Genomic DNA, 20085 nt, shown 5'->3' with positions numbered 1-20085 from the left:
TACTGGTAATTGGATTTCCTTCGATTTCTTTATCAGTCTCAGGATTTTCAATTTATAAATATTTTTAAAGGACCAACCTTTAGCTTTTATTCTTATTCTATCATAGATTTGTATATAATTTTAGTGATTTCTTCTGTCTATATTATTTCCTTTTATAACTTTCTTTGGGTTTGATTTGCTGTTGATTTCTAACTTTATAAGGAGGATTTTATAAGATTTAAGTCATCCTTTGCTTCTAATACATTAAATGACCATCTAAGCACTATTTTATCTGCATCCCACAAATTTTTGATATGTTCTATATTCTTATCATTCCATAAAAGTATTTCCTAATTTCCATTTAAATTTCTCCCTTGATCACTCATTATTTAGGAGTGTTTTGTTTAGTTTCAGGCAGCAGGTGATTTTCTAGTTATCTTTTTGTTTTGGGTTTTATCTTCCATTGTTTTCAGAAAACATATTATGAATTATTTCAATCTCTTGAATTTATTGAGGCTTTCTTTATGACCACCTTATGATGAGTTTGGTAAATAGGCCACGTGCACTTGAAAAGAATGTGAGTTCTGATGGGTGTGGTGGTGTCTTATGTACGTCAGATCAAGTTTATTGTATTCTCATCTTACTGATTTTTTTTTTGGTCCGCTTACTCTATCAGCTATTGAGATGAGTGTTAAAGTTTCTAGTATTCTTCTTCATTTCTGTTTTTGTTTGTGTCATTTTTCTCTTTGCATATTTTGGAGCTTTGTTACTGGATGTATATACATGCTTAGGATTGTTTTATCTTCCTATCCAATTGACACTTTTGTCATTGTCATAGTCCATTCAAGCTGCTATAACAAAATACCATGACTGGATGCCTTAAATTGTAAACATTTATAACTCATGGTTCTGGAGGCCAGTACGTCCAAGATCAGGGTGCTTGCAGATTCCATGTGGAAGGATCAAGAGAGCTCTCTGGGTTCTGTTTTATAAGGGCACTGGTCCCATTCATGAAGGCTCTACCCTTATGATCTAATCATCTTCCGAAGGCGCAGCCTCTTATTACTATCATATGGAAGTTTAGGATTTCAGCATGTAAATTTTGGGGAGACATAAGCATTCAGTCTATAGTAATCAATATACAGTGTCCTTAGATTCACTCTCCATTATGGTCTGAGTTTGCATAGAGCACTTTTTCCTTCCCTCATTTCTCTGTCGTCTTCCACAGTGTGCCCCTAAGTGGTCCCAACCTAGTTGAGGAGGGCAGCCTTTAGACCTGTGCTTGGTCCATGGGCTCCAGGTCTAGGTGGGGCCCCGCAGTACTCCTTTCTTCTGCCCCCGCATCCCCTAGGCTCCCTGCCGGTGCCGCTTTGCACAGCCTTTGAGCCACTTTGTGTCCATATTCCTTTCTTTTTTGCCATCACTGATTTTCTTCCCCTACTCCGGCACAAGTGGGATCTCAGCCCTCAGGCAGTGAACTCCTTGGGGACAGGTCCCCAGTAAATGTGAAGTGTTCTTGTGCCCCACTCCTGGGTATCTTCTTGTTTATGATCTTTCTGTGCCCTTAGGTTTATCATCTCACTGTTAGTTTTTCTATACCATCTAAGTGTTTTATGTTCCTATTCTCCTTGGCTTCTTTTGAGTTGTTGAGGTTACTTTTAAAGATTTGCTCCTTCTATTAACTTATTAATTACACATTCTTCTACTTTTTCTTTTCTTTTTTTTCTTTTTTTTGCTGATGCTCTGAGAGCATTAAGTTTATTCTTGACTTATGGTCTAATACAAACTAACTCTCTAAGAGAAATACTTCTCCATCACTGCTAAAACAGAGTAGTTTGACTCCTTTTGAATTTTGTCAGGTAGGTTCTCTGCATCTATCTCCCTCCTGCCTTCTAGTTTCTCACCATGTATCTTCGACCTGCATGTATTTTAAACTTCACAGATTTTACAGTTACCATTTTGTACAGTTGATATTAATTTATATTCATCCCCAAACTTACTTTTTCCTTTTTTTCCCCATTTTTTATCTGCGCTAAGAATTCAATTTATTCTTTCTTTTAGTGCAGGCCAGCTAATTCACTCAGATTTTGTTGCGTTAAAATGCCTTTACCTTCATTTTTGAAGCATGTTTGCTAACATATAATTTTAGGTTGCAGGAAGTCGTGTTTATATAGTTGTCTTCTGGGTTCCATCATTTTTTAATCCCAACTATAATCTTATTTCTGTACCTTTGAAGGGTCTATTGTCTTTTTTTGCCCCTTTGTCTGCTCTTTAGATTTTCTGTTTGTCTTTGGTTCAGTATTTTATCATGCTGTGCCTAAAGCTTTGTTGGAAGTCACCCTGCTTAGAGTTTACTTATTGATATAATTTATCATTTGTGGAAAATTCTTACTCATTATTGCTTTGAATATGGCTTCTTCATCATCCTCTCCTGTTTTTCTAGATATTTATAATTTCACAAACTCTTTTGAGTTTGTCCACGTGTTTCTTATGATTTTTCCCTGATGTTCTTTTTTTTTCATTATGCTTTGGTTTGGATATTTATAATGATTTTTCTTCTGGTTCACTAATCATGCCTTCCTTTCCATCCAATATGCTTTTTTAGGTACATCCATTGAATTCCTAATTTCAGGTGATATGTTTTTCAGTTCCATAATGCCTGTTTTTTTTTTAATCAATTTCAATTCTCTATAGAAAGTCTCCATTTTAAAAAATTATTTGTCCTTCTTTCCCTTTATTTCTTGAGCATATTAATCATAGTTATTTAAAGTCCTTGTGTGCTAACTCCAGTACACATCATCTGTGGGTCTTCTGTGTTTTCTCTTGGATATTGGTCACATAGTCTTGTCTCTTTTATGTCTAGTAACTTTTTTGTTATATGTGGGATATTGTATGTAGAATTCCAGAGTTGCTGAATGATTTTATCTTTCACTAGAGAGGGTTTTCTCTTTCTACTCTTAGGCAGACAGAGTGGACAACTAATTTCAACTCATCTAAGCTAGGTCAGATCTGTGCTGTAGTCTTGGTAAGACCCTATCTCATATTTGCCCAGTGCCCAGGATGTGGCCTTCCAGGTGTTTCAAATTGAGAACCTGGCAGATATTTGCCTTGTTAGCCCTTGAGAACTTGGGGAGAGTCAGTTTTGCCTTTCAGAGGTTTTCAGCTTAGTCCTTTAGCCTTCTGCCCCATGCAACTTCAAATTTTGGCAGATGTCTTGAGGGAGAGACTGGCCATGTGGTTGAGGCCTCTCAGGTCTCCTTGTTTTGTCACTCCAGCTCCATGTGAACGCCAGAGTCTCTGCTGCTTCTCTGTCCCCCAGTAGGGGCCATGCCTGGATTCTCAACCTCTAGATATGCCCAGAATTGGTAAGTGACCCCAGATGAAAAGTGGCTGTGGGTGTAAAATCACCATGCCCTCCAGGGCTTCCTCCTTGCCTGCTTTGTTTCAGGCCCTTGCCTCTGGTGAGCTCTTGTTTGCTAAAACAAGACTGGGAGGTTTCACTCCTCTTTAGCCTCTCCTGCTGGCCATGTGTTTGAGGCCAATTTTATCACTTAACTCTGCACAACCACTAAAAATTTTTCTGGTTACTCTTTCTCCCAGTGGTGAACTTCTGCCTTTGTCCTCTTCTTGTATCCTGATCAGAAAATGTCCCAGACACTGAAACACCTGCCAGTCTATCAGCTTACCCCTGATTGATTCTCCTTCTCTGGACTTCTGGTCCATCTACTGTCTGTTGTTTCTGTACTTTTCTGATGCCTTTAAAAATAAGGTTTTTGCAATTTATTTGGCTTTTTCAAGTTGTTTTTTACCAGAAACATTGACTGCAACATTGTTGCTGCATTCTACCCGGAAACAGAAATTGTAGTTATAAACGATTTAAGTGATACATGTTCCACTTAGAAAATACCTAGATAAAATTACTTTTTTGTCTTTGGCTCTCATTTTTTTCTTTCTGTGTTGTTGGTCCTTGTTAGGGAAAACAAAGAAAGATACCTCACCCTATTTTGATGCATTAGTAAATGAAGCATTTACTCTCAGAGCGTAGTCTGCTATTGTTTGGCTTTTTCTCTGTTTTTCCTTGAAGTTTCTTTGTGAACAGAGATAATTAAGCATGGATCATGAGCATTAGATTATCTGTAAATCCAGTGTTTATTGTTGAGTATATTGTTCTGGGAACAATTAATTATCACATTGATAACATTGATTTTCCTCCACGCATGTGGTTTCAGGTGATAATGAAGACACTGATGGTGATGGTGTTCATGAAATAAGAAGCCGTGATAGTCCAGTTTATCCCAAATGTTTGCTTGATGATGACCTTGTCCTGGGAGTTTACATTCACCGGACTGATCGACTTAAGTCAGATTTTATGATTTCTCACCCAATGGTAAAAATTCATGTGGTTGATGAGAATACTGGTCAATATGTCAAGAAAGATGATAGGTAATTTTTTAAATTATACAGCCAGTCCTTGAAATTGAAACTGTCTCCAGTAGAAGTCCTTTTACTGCCACTAACAGTCATTCCCTGATAGCTCAGTTGGTAAGGAATCCGCCTACAGTGCAGGAGACCCAGGTTCAATTCCTGGGTCAGGAAGATCCACTGGAGAAGGGAAAGACTATCCACACCAGTATTCTTGGACTTCCCTTGTGGCTCAGATGGTAAAGAATCTGCTCGCAATGCGGGAGACCTGGGTTCAATCCCTGGGTTGGGAAGATTCCCCTGGAAAAGGGAAAGACTATCCACTCTGGTATTCTGGCCTGGAGAATTCCATGGACTACAGTCCATGGGGTTGCAAAGAGTCAGACACGACTGACTGAGTGACTCTCACTTTAAATTTTCATACTAATTGTAGGTGTTCTTCAACTATTGTTATTGATCAATATGTCTTATAGAAGAAATGAAGTGACTGTGCTAATTGAGTAATTTTAAGTGGAGGGGAGTTGAGAGAGTTTCTCCAAAGCTTAATGACAATTTATGATATTTAGGTTGCATTGTAAGTCGTCTCATGTTACACTGTAAATCCTTTAGTTGTCTAACCTCATATTTTCATATATATTTTCTTTTGAATATAATGTATTGTCTGTCCCTCAGGTGAGGCAGATGTCTTGAATTTAATTTTTCCTAGTATTTGTTTTGTAGCTAATACATGCTTAAAACCCAAATACAAAGTGTAATAAATGACTGTACTAGAATTCAAAAATATTATTTGCCTGGAAAAATGGCAGAAATGGGAAACAAGAAAATTATCAAAAAGGTTATCCACTTATTCATTTGTCTTGGAGCATAGAAAGAAAACATAACAAACCTTGAAGTACATACAATCCTGTTGTGCTCACATTTTGTTATTTAATTCTAATATACTAACTTATCACAAACTCATTTAATATTCTGAAGGTGTTACTTTATTCTAGCTTTAATGTGGAAGGATAAATCATACCTCTCACTTTATATTTAAATAATGAAATAATTCTTTGAAACTGAGAGTATATAAATGAAAAATGAACTAAGATATTACTACTTTTCAGCCTCATAAAATTTGTAGCTTTCTAGATACATAAAATAATTTTTCCTTATGTATCATGGCTATCTATTGTTTCTGATCATCTCACCTTCAACACTCTAGTTTTATTTTTTTCTCGCCTTCTCAAAATTACAAAGAACGGTGTTAATGGCAGTATCTTTCTTGAACAGTGAACGGCCTGTTTCATCTTACTATGAAAAAGAGAATGTGGATTATATTCTTCCTATTATGACCCAGCCGTATGATTTTAAACAGTTAAAATCAAGGCTTCCAGAGTGGGAAGAACAAATTATATTTAATGAAAATTTTCCCTATTTGCTTCAAGATTTTGATGAGAGCCCTAAAGTCATCCTGTTCTTTGAGGTATGAATTGAATAGAGCGTAAGTTTTAATTAATATTTTAATAGCACAAATAAATAAGTTTTTATTTTGGGGCTTCCCAGGCACTAGTGGTAAAGAACCTGCCCGCTGGCGCAGGAGACTTAAGAGATCAGAGTTCGATCCCTGGGTCAGGAAGATCCCCTGAAGCAGGCCATGGCAACCCACTTCAGCATTCTTGCCTAGAGAATCCCGTGGACAGAGGAGCCTGGCGGGCTACAGCCCATGGGGTCACAAAGAGTCAGACACAGGTGAAGAAACTTGGCACACAAGCTATTATTTTAGTAGATTTGTAATACAAAAAAGTGGTGTGAGAATTTGAGGACAGCTTGATAATATCCATCAGAAGTCCTTAAAGCTGTTATTCCAACTTTTGGTATTTCTTCTAAAGGATAAACGGCAAGTACTCGAAGATGTGTGTAAGGATATTTATTTAAGCACTGTTTGTAATAGCAGAAATTTTAAGGAATTCAGTTCATTTCAGTCGCTCAGTCGTGTCCGACTCTGCAACCCCATGAATCGCAGCATGCCAGGAAATAGGTGTCTTCAGTTAACAAGAAGTTTGGTTAAATAAATTATGATTTTTATTAAATTTATGATATTTACATGATATACATATGTATATATTGACTTGAGCTAGCCACTACATATTATATGAAAATAGCTTGCAAAATAGTGTTGGAATACATAGAACAAGATTTAAATACCTGTAAACTTGATGTTAATGTTTGTCAGCTGTGAGTCTGGGTTACAAGTTGTTTTTACTTCGTCATATATTTTTCTTATACTGTGTTTTTTTCATTGGGAATGTATTACATTGAAGACAAGTTTAAGCATATAAAAAATAGGAATAAATTGGAGTATGTAGTATTTTTTAAGTAGTCTCCTATAGATTTGTTACCTCAGCTGACCTTTTGATAAGCACCAGTAGGTTCAAAGTGGTAGTCTCTGACAAGAACCTAGAACACATGTTGTCTCTGTGGCTGGTTGGTTGGAAATCCATGAAATTTAATACTCAGACAAGATGGAGATATGAAAGAAAATCTTTTGAGAAGCCTAATAAAAACATATATCTAAAGAGAAAATACACAACTTAGGAAGTTGATCCAAGGAAGAATCTGCAGATAAGGCCATGAGTTTATTAAACAAACAAGTCTTTGAAGTCTGTGCTCATACATTCAAAAATGAGCAAAGCCTAAGAATTCTATGCCTGATATATTTTTGCCAGGACTATATTTGAGATAATACTTTGTCTTGAGTTTTAAATAAATCTTAAAAAATTTATTGGTAAAAGGTAAAGTGATCAGAAACAGACCTTACTAACTGGACGAGTTAAAAGTGAGCGAGATGAGATAAAAATATTTTTCTTCTAAGTGAGGGTTTTTAAAATTTTAGTAATATTAGAAAATATTAAATTTTAGATAACCTAGTATACTGTGAAATAATTTTTTATGCTTACTTACAGATTCTTGATTTCTTAAGCATGGAAGAAATTAAGAGTAACTCTGAAATTCGAAACCAAGAATGTGGCTTCCGGAAAATCGCCTGGGCATTTCTCAAGGTATCTTTTTCAAATCTTCAAATGTTATGGGTTATTTTTTTTTTTCAACTCAGTTTGGTGTCATATAAGGAGTTAGGATAAGGAGGTAAGGTTGCTGTGGTGAAGAGGTATTAATTCAAACTCAAATGATGCTCATTCAGATCTTAGATATTTGTTCAGTGCTTAAATGTGTGCCAGATACACTTTATACTCTGAGGACCCAGCATTGAAAAAAGACACACACAGCCCTGCCTGCATTTATTCAACTCAACAAATTATTTATTGAACCCTTACTATGTGCCAGCCACTGTTCTATTCCGTGAACAAAGATAAACTCCTTGACCTCATGGCCTTCATATTCTAGCAAGAAAAACAGGCATAAAGCAGTTGATCATAGAGCTTAGCGTTTATTATAATTTTTATGAAGACTATCAAGATGATGAAAGCATCTGTGGTATCAGGTAAAGGTCTCCTACAGAAAGGACATTGAACCTGATCATGAGCTGGATGGCAGGAATGAGGAAGAGAGAGTTCTAGGTTGGATGCAGAGCGTGCAAAGACCCTGATGTTGGAAGGAGCAAGGAATACCTTGATAACCGAAAGAAGGCCACTGAGAATGAAGGACAGAGTTGAGGGAGAAAACGGTGCCTGAAGAGCTTGCTGGGGTAGACAGGGCCTTGATCACACAGGGTCTTTGAGCCCAAGCCAGTGTAGCAACTAGCCACCATTATAGACTTTAAAGAGTAATGGGAAGCCATTTAACGATTTTAAACCAAAGGGTGAAATAATCTGATTTATTTTTTATAAAGCCTACTTTGCTGGGTAGAGAATGAATTAGAGAGGTCAGAAATGTAGGTACTGGAAATCAAAGTAGAAAATTCTTGCTGTAGTCTAGGTATAAAATCAACAAAGATGAAATATGTGGATGGATTGATGTTTAAAAAAGGTAAATTTTAATTTCATAATTTTTTAATTTCTGATTTCAAACATAAATTTGAGTTCTAAGAAGTCTTTAGTAATTAACCTGTTTTGTGTTATCTTATAAAATGTTTCCATTTGTGCATCCATTCATTCAATAAATATTTACTAAGTATCTGTGAAATGCCAGGCACTCTGTTAAAAATAGGGTATTTGTAGATAAATTAGACATTGTCCTGGCCCTCCAGTTCAGTTTCTATGTAAGCATATTGCCTGTATGATTATGTGCTATGGAGCAGATGCTGTGAAAACCCAGATGAGACACTTAATCTGGGCTGAAGTTTAGAGGCTTTAGGAGAGGTGCAGTCTGCTTGCTGAATGGCAGCAGATTGACTGTGGTGAGGAAGTCATTAATTCTAGAGTGGTTTTAGAATCTCTCAGTCCATTGTATCTTCTAAAATCTCCCTTCTATAACCTTTTATACCTTTTTCTAGACCCCATTTCATGCTAAATCAAATAAAGAAACAAAAACAAAAGACCAAAAAGGGTCACGTTCACAGAGTGAATGAACATTGCCACCTTGTGGTCTTATTAGAAACTGCTTTCATTACTTTTATGCTCCAGTCTGTGCAGAACTGCCATATTTACTGTCAGTTGCACTTGGGAAACAATGTATTTCACAACATTTTTATCTTTTAAGTGTTATACAGATTTTTATTTATTTATTCATGCAGTCAGAAGTAAAGGGTACATTATTGTATGTGCGTCCTCTGTTGTAAATGTATATATCTTTCATTAGACTGTAAGTTTTCAAGTCACTGGCAATTCTTTTTGGCCTATTTGTTGAACATATTTTGGTCTTTATTTTACCAACTCTCTTTGCATTTAATATATTACTCTTGAAATTCTCTGTAATAGCATTCCCTGCATGTGAATGGCACATAGGAAGCGCTATCATGAGTATCTATGGAGGGAATTAATAAATATATGGAAACTGACTAAAAAAACTCATCTTCAAGAAAGTGACATGAATCAGATTACAATGCACATGTTTTAATACCTGTACCATTGGTTCTAGGAATGTCCTAGATAATTATGAAGTTATCATAGTGGTCCAAATGAACCCCAAAGAACTTTGTCCAGATATAAATGAAACTTTATCCTAATTCTCAGGTAGAGGCATTTTTTATTCTTTAAGCACATGTATATGATTCATCTGTTAAACTACAAAATGATAAAACCTTATTTATTCACGCTTCACATTATATGTTTTGTAATCATAATGGCAGGATTTGGCTGAATCTTAGTTGTTTACTCATACTAAGCAGCATACTTATATAAACTAAATTGGCTAGTGAATATTAAAACAACTTACGGAAAGTATGATTTAGAATCTGAGGAATAAATAACCTTCTAAAAATTATGTTACTGCCTTGTGATAGCTTCAGGCAGATAGTATAGTTTATGAAAGGAATCATGAGTGCTTAATATTTAATGACTGAACATCTCAATTGCTCAGTTTGAAACTGTTTTTTTATCCCTCTATTTCATAATGTCACCCCTCAGCTTACAACCTCCATTGACTTTACACCCTCTCCTACAGGGATGGGGAAAAGATGAAATGTATTTTTGCTAACTTTTGTTTCTTTATTGATACCTTGTTCCTGAACACAGTGCAAATCTGGGTTTTGCCTCAGCTAATGAAGCTTCTGTTTGCCAAATTATTGAACATTTTCTAGTTCTTTACCAGTCATACTTACGTGTGTAATCCCATGCTCTTGAAGCTCTTGATACTTTGGTTTCTCTTGACACCATTTATTCCTGATTTTCTTCATCCTGTTCCTTCTGTTTCCTTCGGTTTCCTTCTTGGTCTTCCACCTATCTCTTTACTATTAGTCCTGCTCATTATTTCACCTTTAATCCACTGTTCTTAGACCCACTTTTCCTGCGTATGCTTCAAAATTCAGACATTTCAGCTTGGGTGACCCATAGCTATCTGACTCCGCCAAACTGAACATCCTCCCTAAATCTCTTACATCTTCCCTATCTGCTACCTCGTTTGGTAGCACCACCATCTGCCCAGTCTCCCAGGCTTACAGCCTTAAAGCTGCCCTATCTGTTTTGGTCGCTACAAGTCATATGTAGCTGTTTGAATTCAAATTAATGAGCTGAAATTAAATGTAATTAAAATTTGATTTCCATAGTTGCACTAGCCCCACTTCAAGTACTCGGCAGCCATAAGTGACTAGGGACACTGTATTGCATGGCCCAAGTTGAGAGCGTGCCCATCATCACCGAAAGTTCTGTCGGACAGCACTACATTAAGCATCTTTCTTGGCTCTCCCCCGTTTACTTACCAAGTTGCACGATCAGCAACAGTTATTAAATGTTCCCTGTACCCTGTCCCTTCCTACTCTAGTTTTCCACCTCCATGTTCTGCCTGAACTGCTGCAGAAGCTCTCAGTTGTCTCTACTAATTTGTAGAGGACACAAAGGTTAACAGAGGTATTTTCTACTTAACAGTCACAGTCTAGTGAAAGAGAACCTAATTTTGAGTTGGTGAGATAATTTTTCTCCTAAGAGTGTCCACTTATTTAGCTTAAACATATGTTGTCTTAATAGTTTTTTAAATTGAATAGACCTTTTTAAGAAGGTGGACCAAAACATTTTAAAAACATAATATGGAGCTCTCTTTTAGAATAATTTTGACTTTTTGGAAGTTTAACCATGAAATTTTATCAGTTAAAATACTGATGTTGAACAAATGGGAAATTTGTTTCTGTGTTTAAATAATACGCATTTTAATCTTTGTTGGTATTATTACAGACAGATGTGTGTTGATCACTTTATTTGTACAAGGTAACACCTGCCACAATAATGTTAATGCTTTACCAATGGTCTGAAGTTGTATAGAGGAAAAGACAGCTCTTAGGATGTCACTTGGGTTACCTCGTCAAAATGACCTGAAACTGTGCTTAACCAACTGTGTCAGTGTTCTTTTCTTTTCTTTACAAATATGAGGAATTTCAGCATGCCATATTAATCTTTTTAAAATGAATTTTTGACTGTCTACTGTTGCTTTATTGGGCATCTTTTCAATGAAGGTAACATTTCATTTGAATTCTCATTTTAAGCTTCTAGGAGCCAATGGAAATGTAAACATCAATTCAAAACTTCGCTTGCAACTGTATTACCCACCTACTAAGCCTCGATCCCAGTCAAATGTCGTTGAGGTTTTTGAGTGGTGGTCAAAATGTCCAAGAAATCATTATCCATCAACATTGTATGTAACTGTAAGAGGATTGAAAGTTCCAGAATGTGTAAGTTAATAGCACATGCAAAAAATATATCTTCTGTTGTTGAGATTAAAGGGTGGGGGTGATAGTTTCTATTTCTATACAGATAAAAACTTTAGAATTATTTTAATAGATGTCTGAAATAGAAAGGAAACTTCAGAGATTATATATTAAGCCTGTAATAGCTGATACTTAAAAGACATTTTAATGAATTTTAAGTCCTAAATATAGATTTTAATTTTAAGAATTAAAAAAAAAATAATGCTGATCTTTAAATATTAAAGATAAAAGAATGACTTACTGTGTGGTGGTGGTTTAGTCACTAAGTCGTGTCTGACTCTTGTGACCCCATGGACTGTAGCCCACCAGGCACCTCTGTCCATGGGGTTCTCCAGGCAACAGTACTGGAGTGGGTTGCCATTTCCTTCTCCAGGGGATCTTCCCAACCCAGGAATCGAACCCGGGTCTCCTGCATTGCAGGCAGATGACTCCAATGTGGAAATTGACAAATAGGACCAGACAGTAAATAGTTTAGGCTTTGCAGGCTATGCAGTCTCTGTTGCAGCCTCTCACCCTTTCCTTGGTAAGGTGAAAGTAGCTACATACACATATGTAGATGATAACTAAACAGATGGTTTTGGATGTGTTTGAATAAAACTTTATTTGCAAAAATGTCATTGGCTATATTTAGACCACAGCTTGCAGACCCATGAATTATAGACACATTTTTTACACTATTATTCAAATAATCAACAAGTAATATTTCTACTTCTGTTGTATATAGATTAAAATTATGACTATCTTAGCAAACATTTGTCCTAAAATGAGGTGAAACTTTTGCTTTTGTCTCATTGCCACAAAACATTTCAGGCCATTCTGCATATTCTGTATTGATATTGTAAACTGTGACCACAGTGTTGGTTTTCATTGGTTTGAATGGAATTAAATCTATTTTAAGAAATGAAGGATTTAAATAAAAAAATGGGACCCAATTAAACTTAAAAGCTTATGCACAACAAAGGAAACTATAAGCAAGGTGAAAATACAGCCCTTAGATTGGGAGAAAATAATAGCAAACGAAGCAACAGACAAAGGATTAATCTCAAAAATATACAAACAACTCCTGCAGCTCAATTCCAGAAAAATAAATGACCCAATCAAAAAATGGGCCAAAGAACTAAACAGACATTTCTCCAAAGAAGACATACAGATGGCTAACAAACACATGAAAAAGATGCTCAATATCACTCATTATCAGAGAAATGCAAATCAAAACCACAATGAGGTACCATTACACGCCAGTCAGGATGGCTGCTATCCAAAAGTCTACAAGCAATAAATGCTGGAGAGGGTGTGGAGAAAAGGGAACCCTCTTACACTGTTGGTGGGAATGCAAACTAGTACAGCCACTATGGAGAACAGTGTGGAGATTTCTTAAACTGGAATTAGAACTGCCATATGACCCAGCAATCCCACTTCTGGGCATACACACTGAGGAAACCAGATCTGAAAGAGACACGTGCACCCAATGTTCATTGCAGCACTGTTTATAATAGCCAGAACATGGAAGCAACCTAGATGCCCATCAGCAGACGAATGGATAAGGAAGCTGTGGTACATATACACCATGGAATATTACTCAGCTATTAAAAAGAATTCATTTGAATCAGTTCTAATGAGATGGATGAAACTGAAGCCCATCATACAGAGTGAAGTAAGCCAGAAAGATAAGACCAATACAGTATACTAATGCATATATATGGAATTTAGAAAGATGGTAACAATAACCCTATATGCAGAACAGAAAAAGAGACACAGATGTATAGAACAGACTTTTGGACTCTGTGGGAGAAGGCGAGGGTGGGATGTTTCGAGAGAACAGCATCGAAACATGTATGTTATCTAGGGTGAAACAGATCACCAGCCCAGGCTGGATGCATGAGACAAGTGCTCGGGCCTGGTGCACTGGGAAGTCCCAGAGGAATCAGGTGGAGAGAGAGGTGGGAGGGAGGATCGGGATGGGGAATACATGTAAATCCATGGCTGATTCATGTCAATGTACGACAAAAACTACTACAATATTGTAAAGTAATTAGCCTCCAACTAATAAAAATAAATGGAAAAAATAAAAAAATTAAAAAAGAAATGGAGGATTTAAAAACATCAGGTCTTTATGTTGTGATCTTAAAGCAGAGATGCCATAGTACAATGCCAGAGCCATAATATACCATCTGGCAGGTATTGGTGAAGAGGCAGAAACAAAGGGACAGAGTAACTAAAACTATTTCATTGGAGTTCTGTTTTATCCTTTCCTTGTTTTAAGGCTTTTGGGTTTAGGACTGTAATTTCAAGCAACTGACATTTTATTTAAAGTGATAGTGAAAGTTGTTTCATTTCAGTTCAGTCGCTTAGTCGTGTCCAACTCTTTGCGACCCCATGAACCGCAGCACACCAGGCCTCCCTGTCCATCACCAACTCCCAGAGTCCACCTAAACCCATGTTCATTGAGTCGGTGATGTCATCCAACCATCTTATCCCCTGTTGTCCCCTTCTCCTTCTGCCCCCCAATCTTTCCCAGCATCAGGGTTAGTTATGTCCAGCTCTTTGGGAACCCATGGACTATACAGCCCATGGAATTCTCCAGGCCAGAGTACTGGAGTGGGTAGACCTTCCCTCCTCCAGGGGATATTCCCAACCCAGGGGTCAAACCCAGGTCTCCCCTGTTGCAGGTGGATTCTTTACCAGCTGAGCCACAAGGGAAGCCCAAGAATACTGGAGTGGGTAGCCTATCCCTTCTGCAGCAGACCTTCCCAACCCAAGAATCAAACCAGGGTCTCCTGCATTGCAGGCGGATTCTTTACCAAGTGAGCTATTAGAGAAGTCCATTCATTTTATTTTATTTAAATAGTGTACAAATAAAAGTAGAATTTTTTTTCTGGATTACATTTTGAAACATTTTCATAGTATACTGTTTATTTCAATATTTTCAAAGTCATATATGCTAGAAAAGAGAAAAAGATTAACATGATACATACATTTTCTCATTTTCTGTACGTACTTAGGTAAAGCCATCTTACCATTCTATGATGGCTCTTCAGGAAGAAAAGGGGAAACCAGTGTACCGTGAGCGACACCATGAGCCAAGTTCAGTGGACACAGAGCCTGGATTAGAAGATTCAAAGGAAGTGGTGAAGTGGAAACGGTTGCCTGGGCAGGTGAAGTGTTCACTGACACTGGATTCATTTAGATATTTATTTTAAAATGCGCCATCAGCTCCTAGGGTAACTAGCTTGCTACTCAAAACTTTCAGGTTATCCTTGTTTTTAGCCATCATCTTGTCTGCCTATTAATTCATTTGGTAAATAATAATAGAGTGCCTATCGTGTGCATACAGATATTATCTTAACTTCTTTGGGGATATGGAGAGTTTATTTGTTTGCCAGAGCTGCCATAAGAAAGATCACAGACAGGTTGGCCTAATCAATAGAAATTTGTTTTCTCATAATTCTGGAGGCTGTAAGTCCCAGATTAAGGGATGCAAGGCTGGTTTGTGCTGAGGCCTTTCCCCTCAGCTGGCAGATGGCTGCCATCTTCCTGCTTCTTCGTGGCCTTTTCTCTGTGTGGGTATATCGCTGGTGTCTCATCTTCTTGTTAGACTCGGGCTCACCCTAGCAACCTCATTTTAACCTAATCTGCTCTGTAAAGACCTTGTATCCAAATACTGTTACATTCTCACGTACTGGGTTTAGGGCTTCAAAGTAGGAATTTGTGGAGACACAGTTCAGCCCATAAATCCACAGTTTTCAGATTCGTGAAATTTTCACAGTCCCTGGCTTCTTCCTGAATCACGTTTTGATAGAGACAGGTATATGTACATCCTTTTACCAGAAGTTGAGCAGTATTTAAGCTTTCACTAAAATTTTTTGTACTTGGCTATCACATTTTGCGGTGGCAAGAAGCATTACTGGTGAAGTTTTGCTAATTTCTTATTTGTTTCCATAAAGAGTGGAGTGGTTCATTTTATAGACTCACTATATACTTAAGAGTAACTGTTTTCCTAGACCTTTTCATGTTCTGTTTTGCATCATATTTAATTTTCTTTTTGAGGCCAATTTTACAGATACATCTTAAGGTCACTTTTAAACACTTTACACATAGTAATATGGAGAGAATAATACTTAGACTGTGCCCGTGGGGACCTTTCACATCAGTTGGGAACATGGGAGTTACTGTGCTGTTCACTATCAGGTATGCTGCAAAGAACTCTTCAGGAAATATAGATATAAAAATAATTGTTTAGATGAGCAGTTCTCAAAGTGTGATTCAGGGACTGCTGGGAGTCCTCAGACCTTTCCAAGGGGTCTGTTAAAGTTAGTCTGTTTTCAGAATAAGATCATAATAATTCTAATGATTCTGTAATGATTTAATCTGTCTTTTTGACTTTAATTCCCTCACGCTAGAGTTTTCCAGAGGCTAAATGAGATCTGATATCACAAGGCTAAATGATATCTGATATGCAGAAGCAGTTTTGCTTTTATTAAGCAAATCTAGCTACCTGTTATTAAGCCAGAAATTGAAAAGATTTGCAAAAATATAGAACAGTTCCATTTTATGAAATCTTTTGTGAAAAGAAATTATGTTAACATTCAATGGACTTGCTCTGTTATTTTTTAAATGATTAACAAATGGTTTTTTAATTTCTCAGTTTTAATTTCTAATATGATAAATATCTGTAGATATAGCCACATTTGAGGATCCTCGAAAAATTTTTAAGACTGTAAAGCACCCTGAAATGAAAGCAGTTTGAGAATGTCTGATAAGTAAATGGTGATCTGGAGTGAGGGTTCACTCAACAGGTTGGTGGAGGCTGTGACAGACTTTAAAGAGTGGCCAGGTTAAGAGTGAGTGAAGAGGACAGAGGAGAGTACTTAATGTTGGGGCAATGTTACACATAAATGGGGACGCACCTGTTGTATCCTCAGGCACTCAAAGCTTGGTGGGCGGGAAATCCGAGTTTGTGTAAGAGGTCAAGTGGTGGTGATAGAGTAGGCCCACATTCTGAAGTGGCTCAAACGGTAGGTAGCTTAATATTTGATTGTGTGGGACTGAGGAAAAGTGGGAGGTTTCAGGTGAGAAGGAAGTGTGATAACAGTTGTATTTTAGGAGAGATTAACAGTTTGTCCCAATGCTGACAATGGCGTGTAGTGGACCTTGAAATAGGATACCTCAGAATGAGAGGAAGGTGGCCATTGCAGTCACTGAGGTGTGAGGTGAGAGGGGCCCGACCTTGGGGATGAGGAAAGTGGCCATTGCAGTCACTGAGGTGTGAGGTGAGAGGGGTCTGACCTTGGGGATGAGGAAAGTGGCCATTGCAGTCACTGAGATGTGAGATGAGAGGGGCCCGGCCTTGGGGATGAGGAAAGTGGCCATTGCAGTCACTGAGATGTGAGATGAGAGGGGCCCGGCCTTGGGGATGAGGAAGGTGGCCATTGCAGTCACTGAGGTGTGAGGTGAGAGGGGCCCGACCTTGGGGATGAGGAAGGTGGCCATTGCAGTCACTGAGGTGTGAGGTGAGAGGGGCCCGACCTTGGGGATGAGGAAGGTGGCCATTGCAGTCACTGAGGTGTGAGATGAGAGGGGCCCGACCTTGGGGATGAGGAAAGTGACCATTGCAGTCACTGAGGTGTGAGGTGAGAGGGGCCCGACCTTGGGGATGAGGAAGGTGGCCATTGCAGTCACTGAGGTGTGAGGTGAGAGGGGCCCGGCCTTGGGGATGAGGAAGGTGGCCATTGCAGTCACTGAGATGTGAGGTGAGAGGGGCCCGACCTTGGGGATGAGGAAAGTGGCCATTGCAGTCACTGAGGTGTGAGGTGAGAGGGGCCCGACCTTGGGGATGAGGAAAGTGGCCATTGCAGTCACTGAGGTGTGAGGTGAGAGGGGTCTGACCTTGGGGATGAGGAAAGTGGCCATTGCAGTCACTGAGATGTGAGATGAGAGGGGCCCGGCCTTGGGGATGAGGAAAGTGGCCATTGCAGTCACTGAGATGTGAGGTGAGAGGGGCCCGGCCTTGGGGATGAGGAAGGTGGCCATTGCAGTCACTGAGGTGTGAGGTGAGAGGGGCCCGACCTTGGGGATGAGGAAAGTGGCCATTGCAGTCACTGAGATGTGAGATGAGAGGGGCCCGACCTTGGGGATGAGGAAGGTGGCCATTGCAGTCACTGAGGTGTGAGATGAGAGGGGCCCGGCCTTGGGGATGAGGAAGGTGGCCATTGCAGTCACTGAGATGTGAGGTGAGAGGGGCCCGGCCTTGGGGATGAGGAAGGTGGCCATTGCAGTCACTGAGATGTGAGGTGAGAGGGGCCCGACCTTGGGGATGAGGAAGGTGGCCATTGCAGTCACTGAGGTGTGAGGTGAGAGGGGCCCGACCTTGGGGATGAGGAAGGTGGCCATTGCAGTCACTGAGGTGTGAGGTGAGAGGGGCCCGACCTCGGGGATGAGGAAAGTGGCCATTGCAGTCACTGAGATGTGAGATGAGAGGGGCCCGGCCTTGGGGATGAGGAAGGTGGCCATTGCAGTCACTGAGATGTGAGATGAGAGGGGCCCGACCTTGGGGATGAGGAAAGTGGCCATTGCAGTCACTGAGATGTGAGATGAGAGGGGCCCGACCTTGGGGATGAGGAAAGTGGCCATTGCAGTCACTGAGGTGTGAGGTGAGAGGGGCCCGGCCTTGGGGATGAGGAAGGTGGCCATTGCAGTCACTGAGATGTGAGGTGAGAGGGGCCCGACCTTGGGGATGAGGAAAGTGGCCATTGCAGTCACTGAGGTGTGAGGTGAGAGGGGCCCGACCTTGGGGTGTTGGTGGCAAAAGTGAGGAACGAGAATACGAAAGAAGGAAAGACCTAGTGTGACTGAGTGACTGACAAAGTAGTAAAGAAGTGGAGAGTTGAGGACGTTGAGGCCCTTTGCTGCTGTTATTAAATGTCCATCAGGTGCCTCTTCTGAGTATAGCGTCTTACTCTGGGAATGCAAGTGAAATGATGGTGCTTTTAGTGTTTTGGCTTTAGTGATGAGGCACAGTTTTCCTTAACTACACCTCCTCCTCTAAGAGCAGCAGCAAGTGATTATGAAACCTGCTAACTTTTCCTTCAACTTTTGACCTCTTTTTATCTCCCTTTTCTAATCATCTAAATCATCTGGCTGGAAAGCTGGTATCTGGTACATTATTGACACCTAATAGATGTCTGTTGAATTTTTCACCTTTCAAGTAGCTGCTCACAATTCTGCCTCTTCATATTGCTGCTAAATTGTGATGCTACTTGTGAGAACCTGGTTCCCATCTAGAAAGCAGGTCCTTGAGTCAGTAGTCTTTGACTGAGCTGGGCTTAACCCTCTGAATAATACTTACTAGCTTTATATAGTTCTGGTAGTTACTCACAGGTTCGCTGTGATGAACATGTGTGTGTGCTCAGTTGCTCAGTAGCGTTTGACCCTTTGCCATCCCATGGACTGTAGCCCGCCACATTTCTCTGTCCATGGGATTTTCCAGGCAAGAATACTGGAGTGGGAAGCCATGTCCTAACTCCAGGCCATCTTCCCAACCCAGGGATTAAACCCGCGTCTCCTGTGTCTGCTGCACTGGATGGCAGATTCTTTATCACTGAGCCACCTGGGAAGCTCATGATGAATATATGAAAAGATACTTGTAATAAAAGTACCACATTCATGGCATATCATAAGGGCCAAATATACATTTTGAATAATAAGAAAGAAACACAGGAACTAAGGCTCACCGAAGTTTGAAATAGGTAGAATTAGGACAAATAAAAGCAAGTAGTATTTTCTACCATAGCTATTAATACACAATAAGTTTTGGTTTCATCTGGTAATAAGGAATGAAAACATAAAAATGATGAAGGAATTTTAATAAAAATAGTGAGTGAGAAATCAATAGGAAGTGATTGATTTACTCCAAAAATACATTTTGGAAGGCTTTACAAATGATGGTTATTTAAGAGAAAAAAGAAAGGATGAATATTTATACATCCTGGACTTCAGCTGGGTCTATATGGCATCTGTAGACTCAGGACAAGTTTATGGTTCCACAAAAATCACTTATTAGTTGCTGTCATGAAAGAAGGGTGTGACACACATTCCCTTTTGTGGCTATATGAAAATAATCTGGTAGTGATAGCTTTAGGAGTATCAGATCTTGAAATTTTGTGTTCACCTTTTGGGTGAATAGTGCTAGTTAGGCATGGGTATAAATTCACTCAATTTTATGGAGAATTGAAACTGATTGTCTGCTTTGAAAGTGAAGTAATTTACTTTGGTTTTCCATCATTCTGCTTACTTGCCTTCTTCCTCCTCTGCCTCACAGTAAAGGGACCTTTTAAAAAACCAGAAACTGCACCAGCTACAATAATTGAAGTTACCAACTAGCTTTCGTATTT

General features: G+C 39.0%; 1 protein-coding gene across 7 annotated transcripts in view; it reads left to right on the top strand.

Annotated features, from left to right (window-relative positions):
* AHI1 (Abelson helper integration site 1) overlaps positions 1-20085 on the top strand; it is a 210341-nt gene that overhangs the window by 30394 nt on the left and 159862 nt on the right. For all 7 annotated transcript variants that reach the window (XR_009690712.1, XR_009690711.1, XR_009690710.1 and 4 more), the window contains 5 exons: positions 4209-4422; positions 5674-5866; positions 7347-7442; positions 11474-11659; positions 14698-14850. Coding sequence is in view for 4 of the 7 variants with exons in the window: in XM_061130460.1 (XP_060986443.1) it covers positions 4209-4422; positions 5674-5866; positions 7347-7442; positions 11474-11659; positions 14698-14850 (842 nt within the window). In the remaining 3 variants the exon portion in view is untranslated. The remainder of the gene's footprint in view (positions 1-4208; positions 4423-5673; positions 5867-7346; positions 7443-11473; positions 11660-14697; positions 14851-20085) is intronic.

Source organism: Dama dama, chromosome 26, assembly GCF_033118175.1.
Source record: "Dama dama isolate Ldn47 chromosome 26, ASM3311817v1, whole genome shotgun sequence".
NCBI lineage: Eukaryota > Metazoa > Chordata > Mammalia > Artiodactyla > Cervidae > Dama > Dama dama.
The sequence above is the reverse complement of the archived record's forward strand: the minus strand, read 5'-3'. Positions and strand labels throughout refer to the sequence as shown.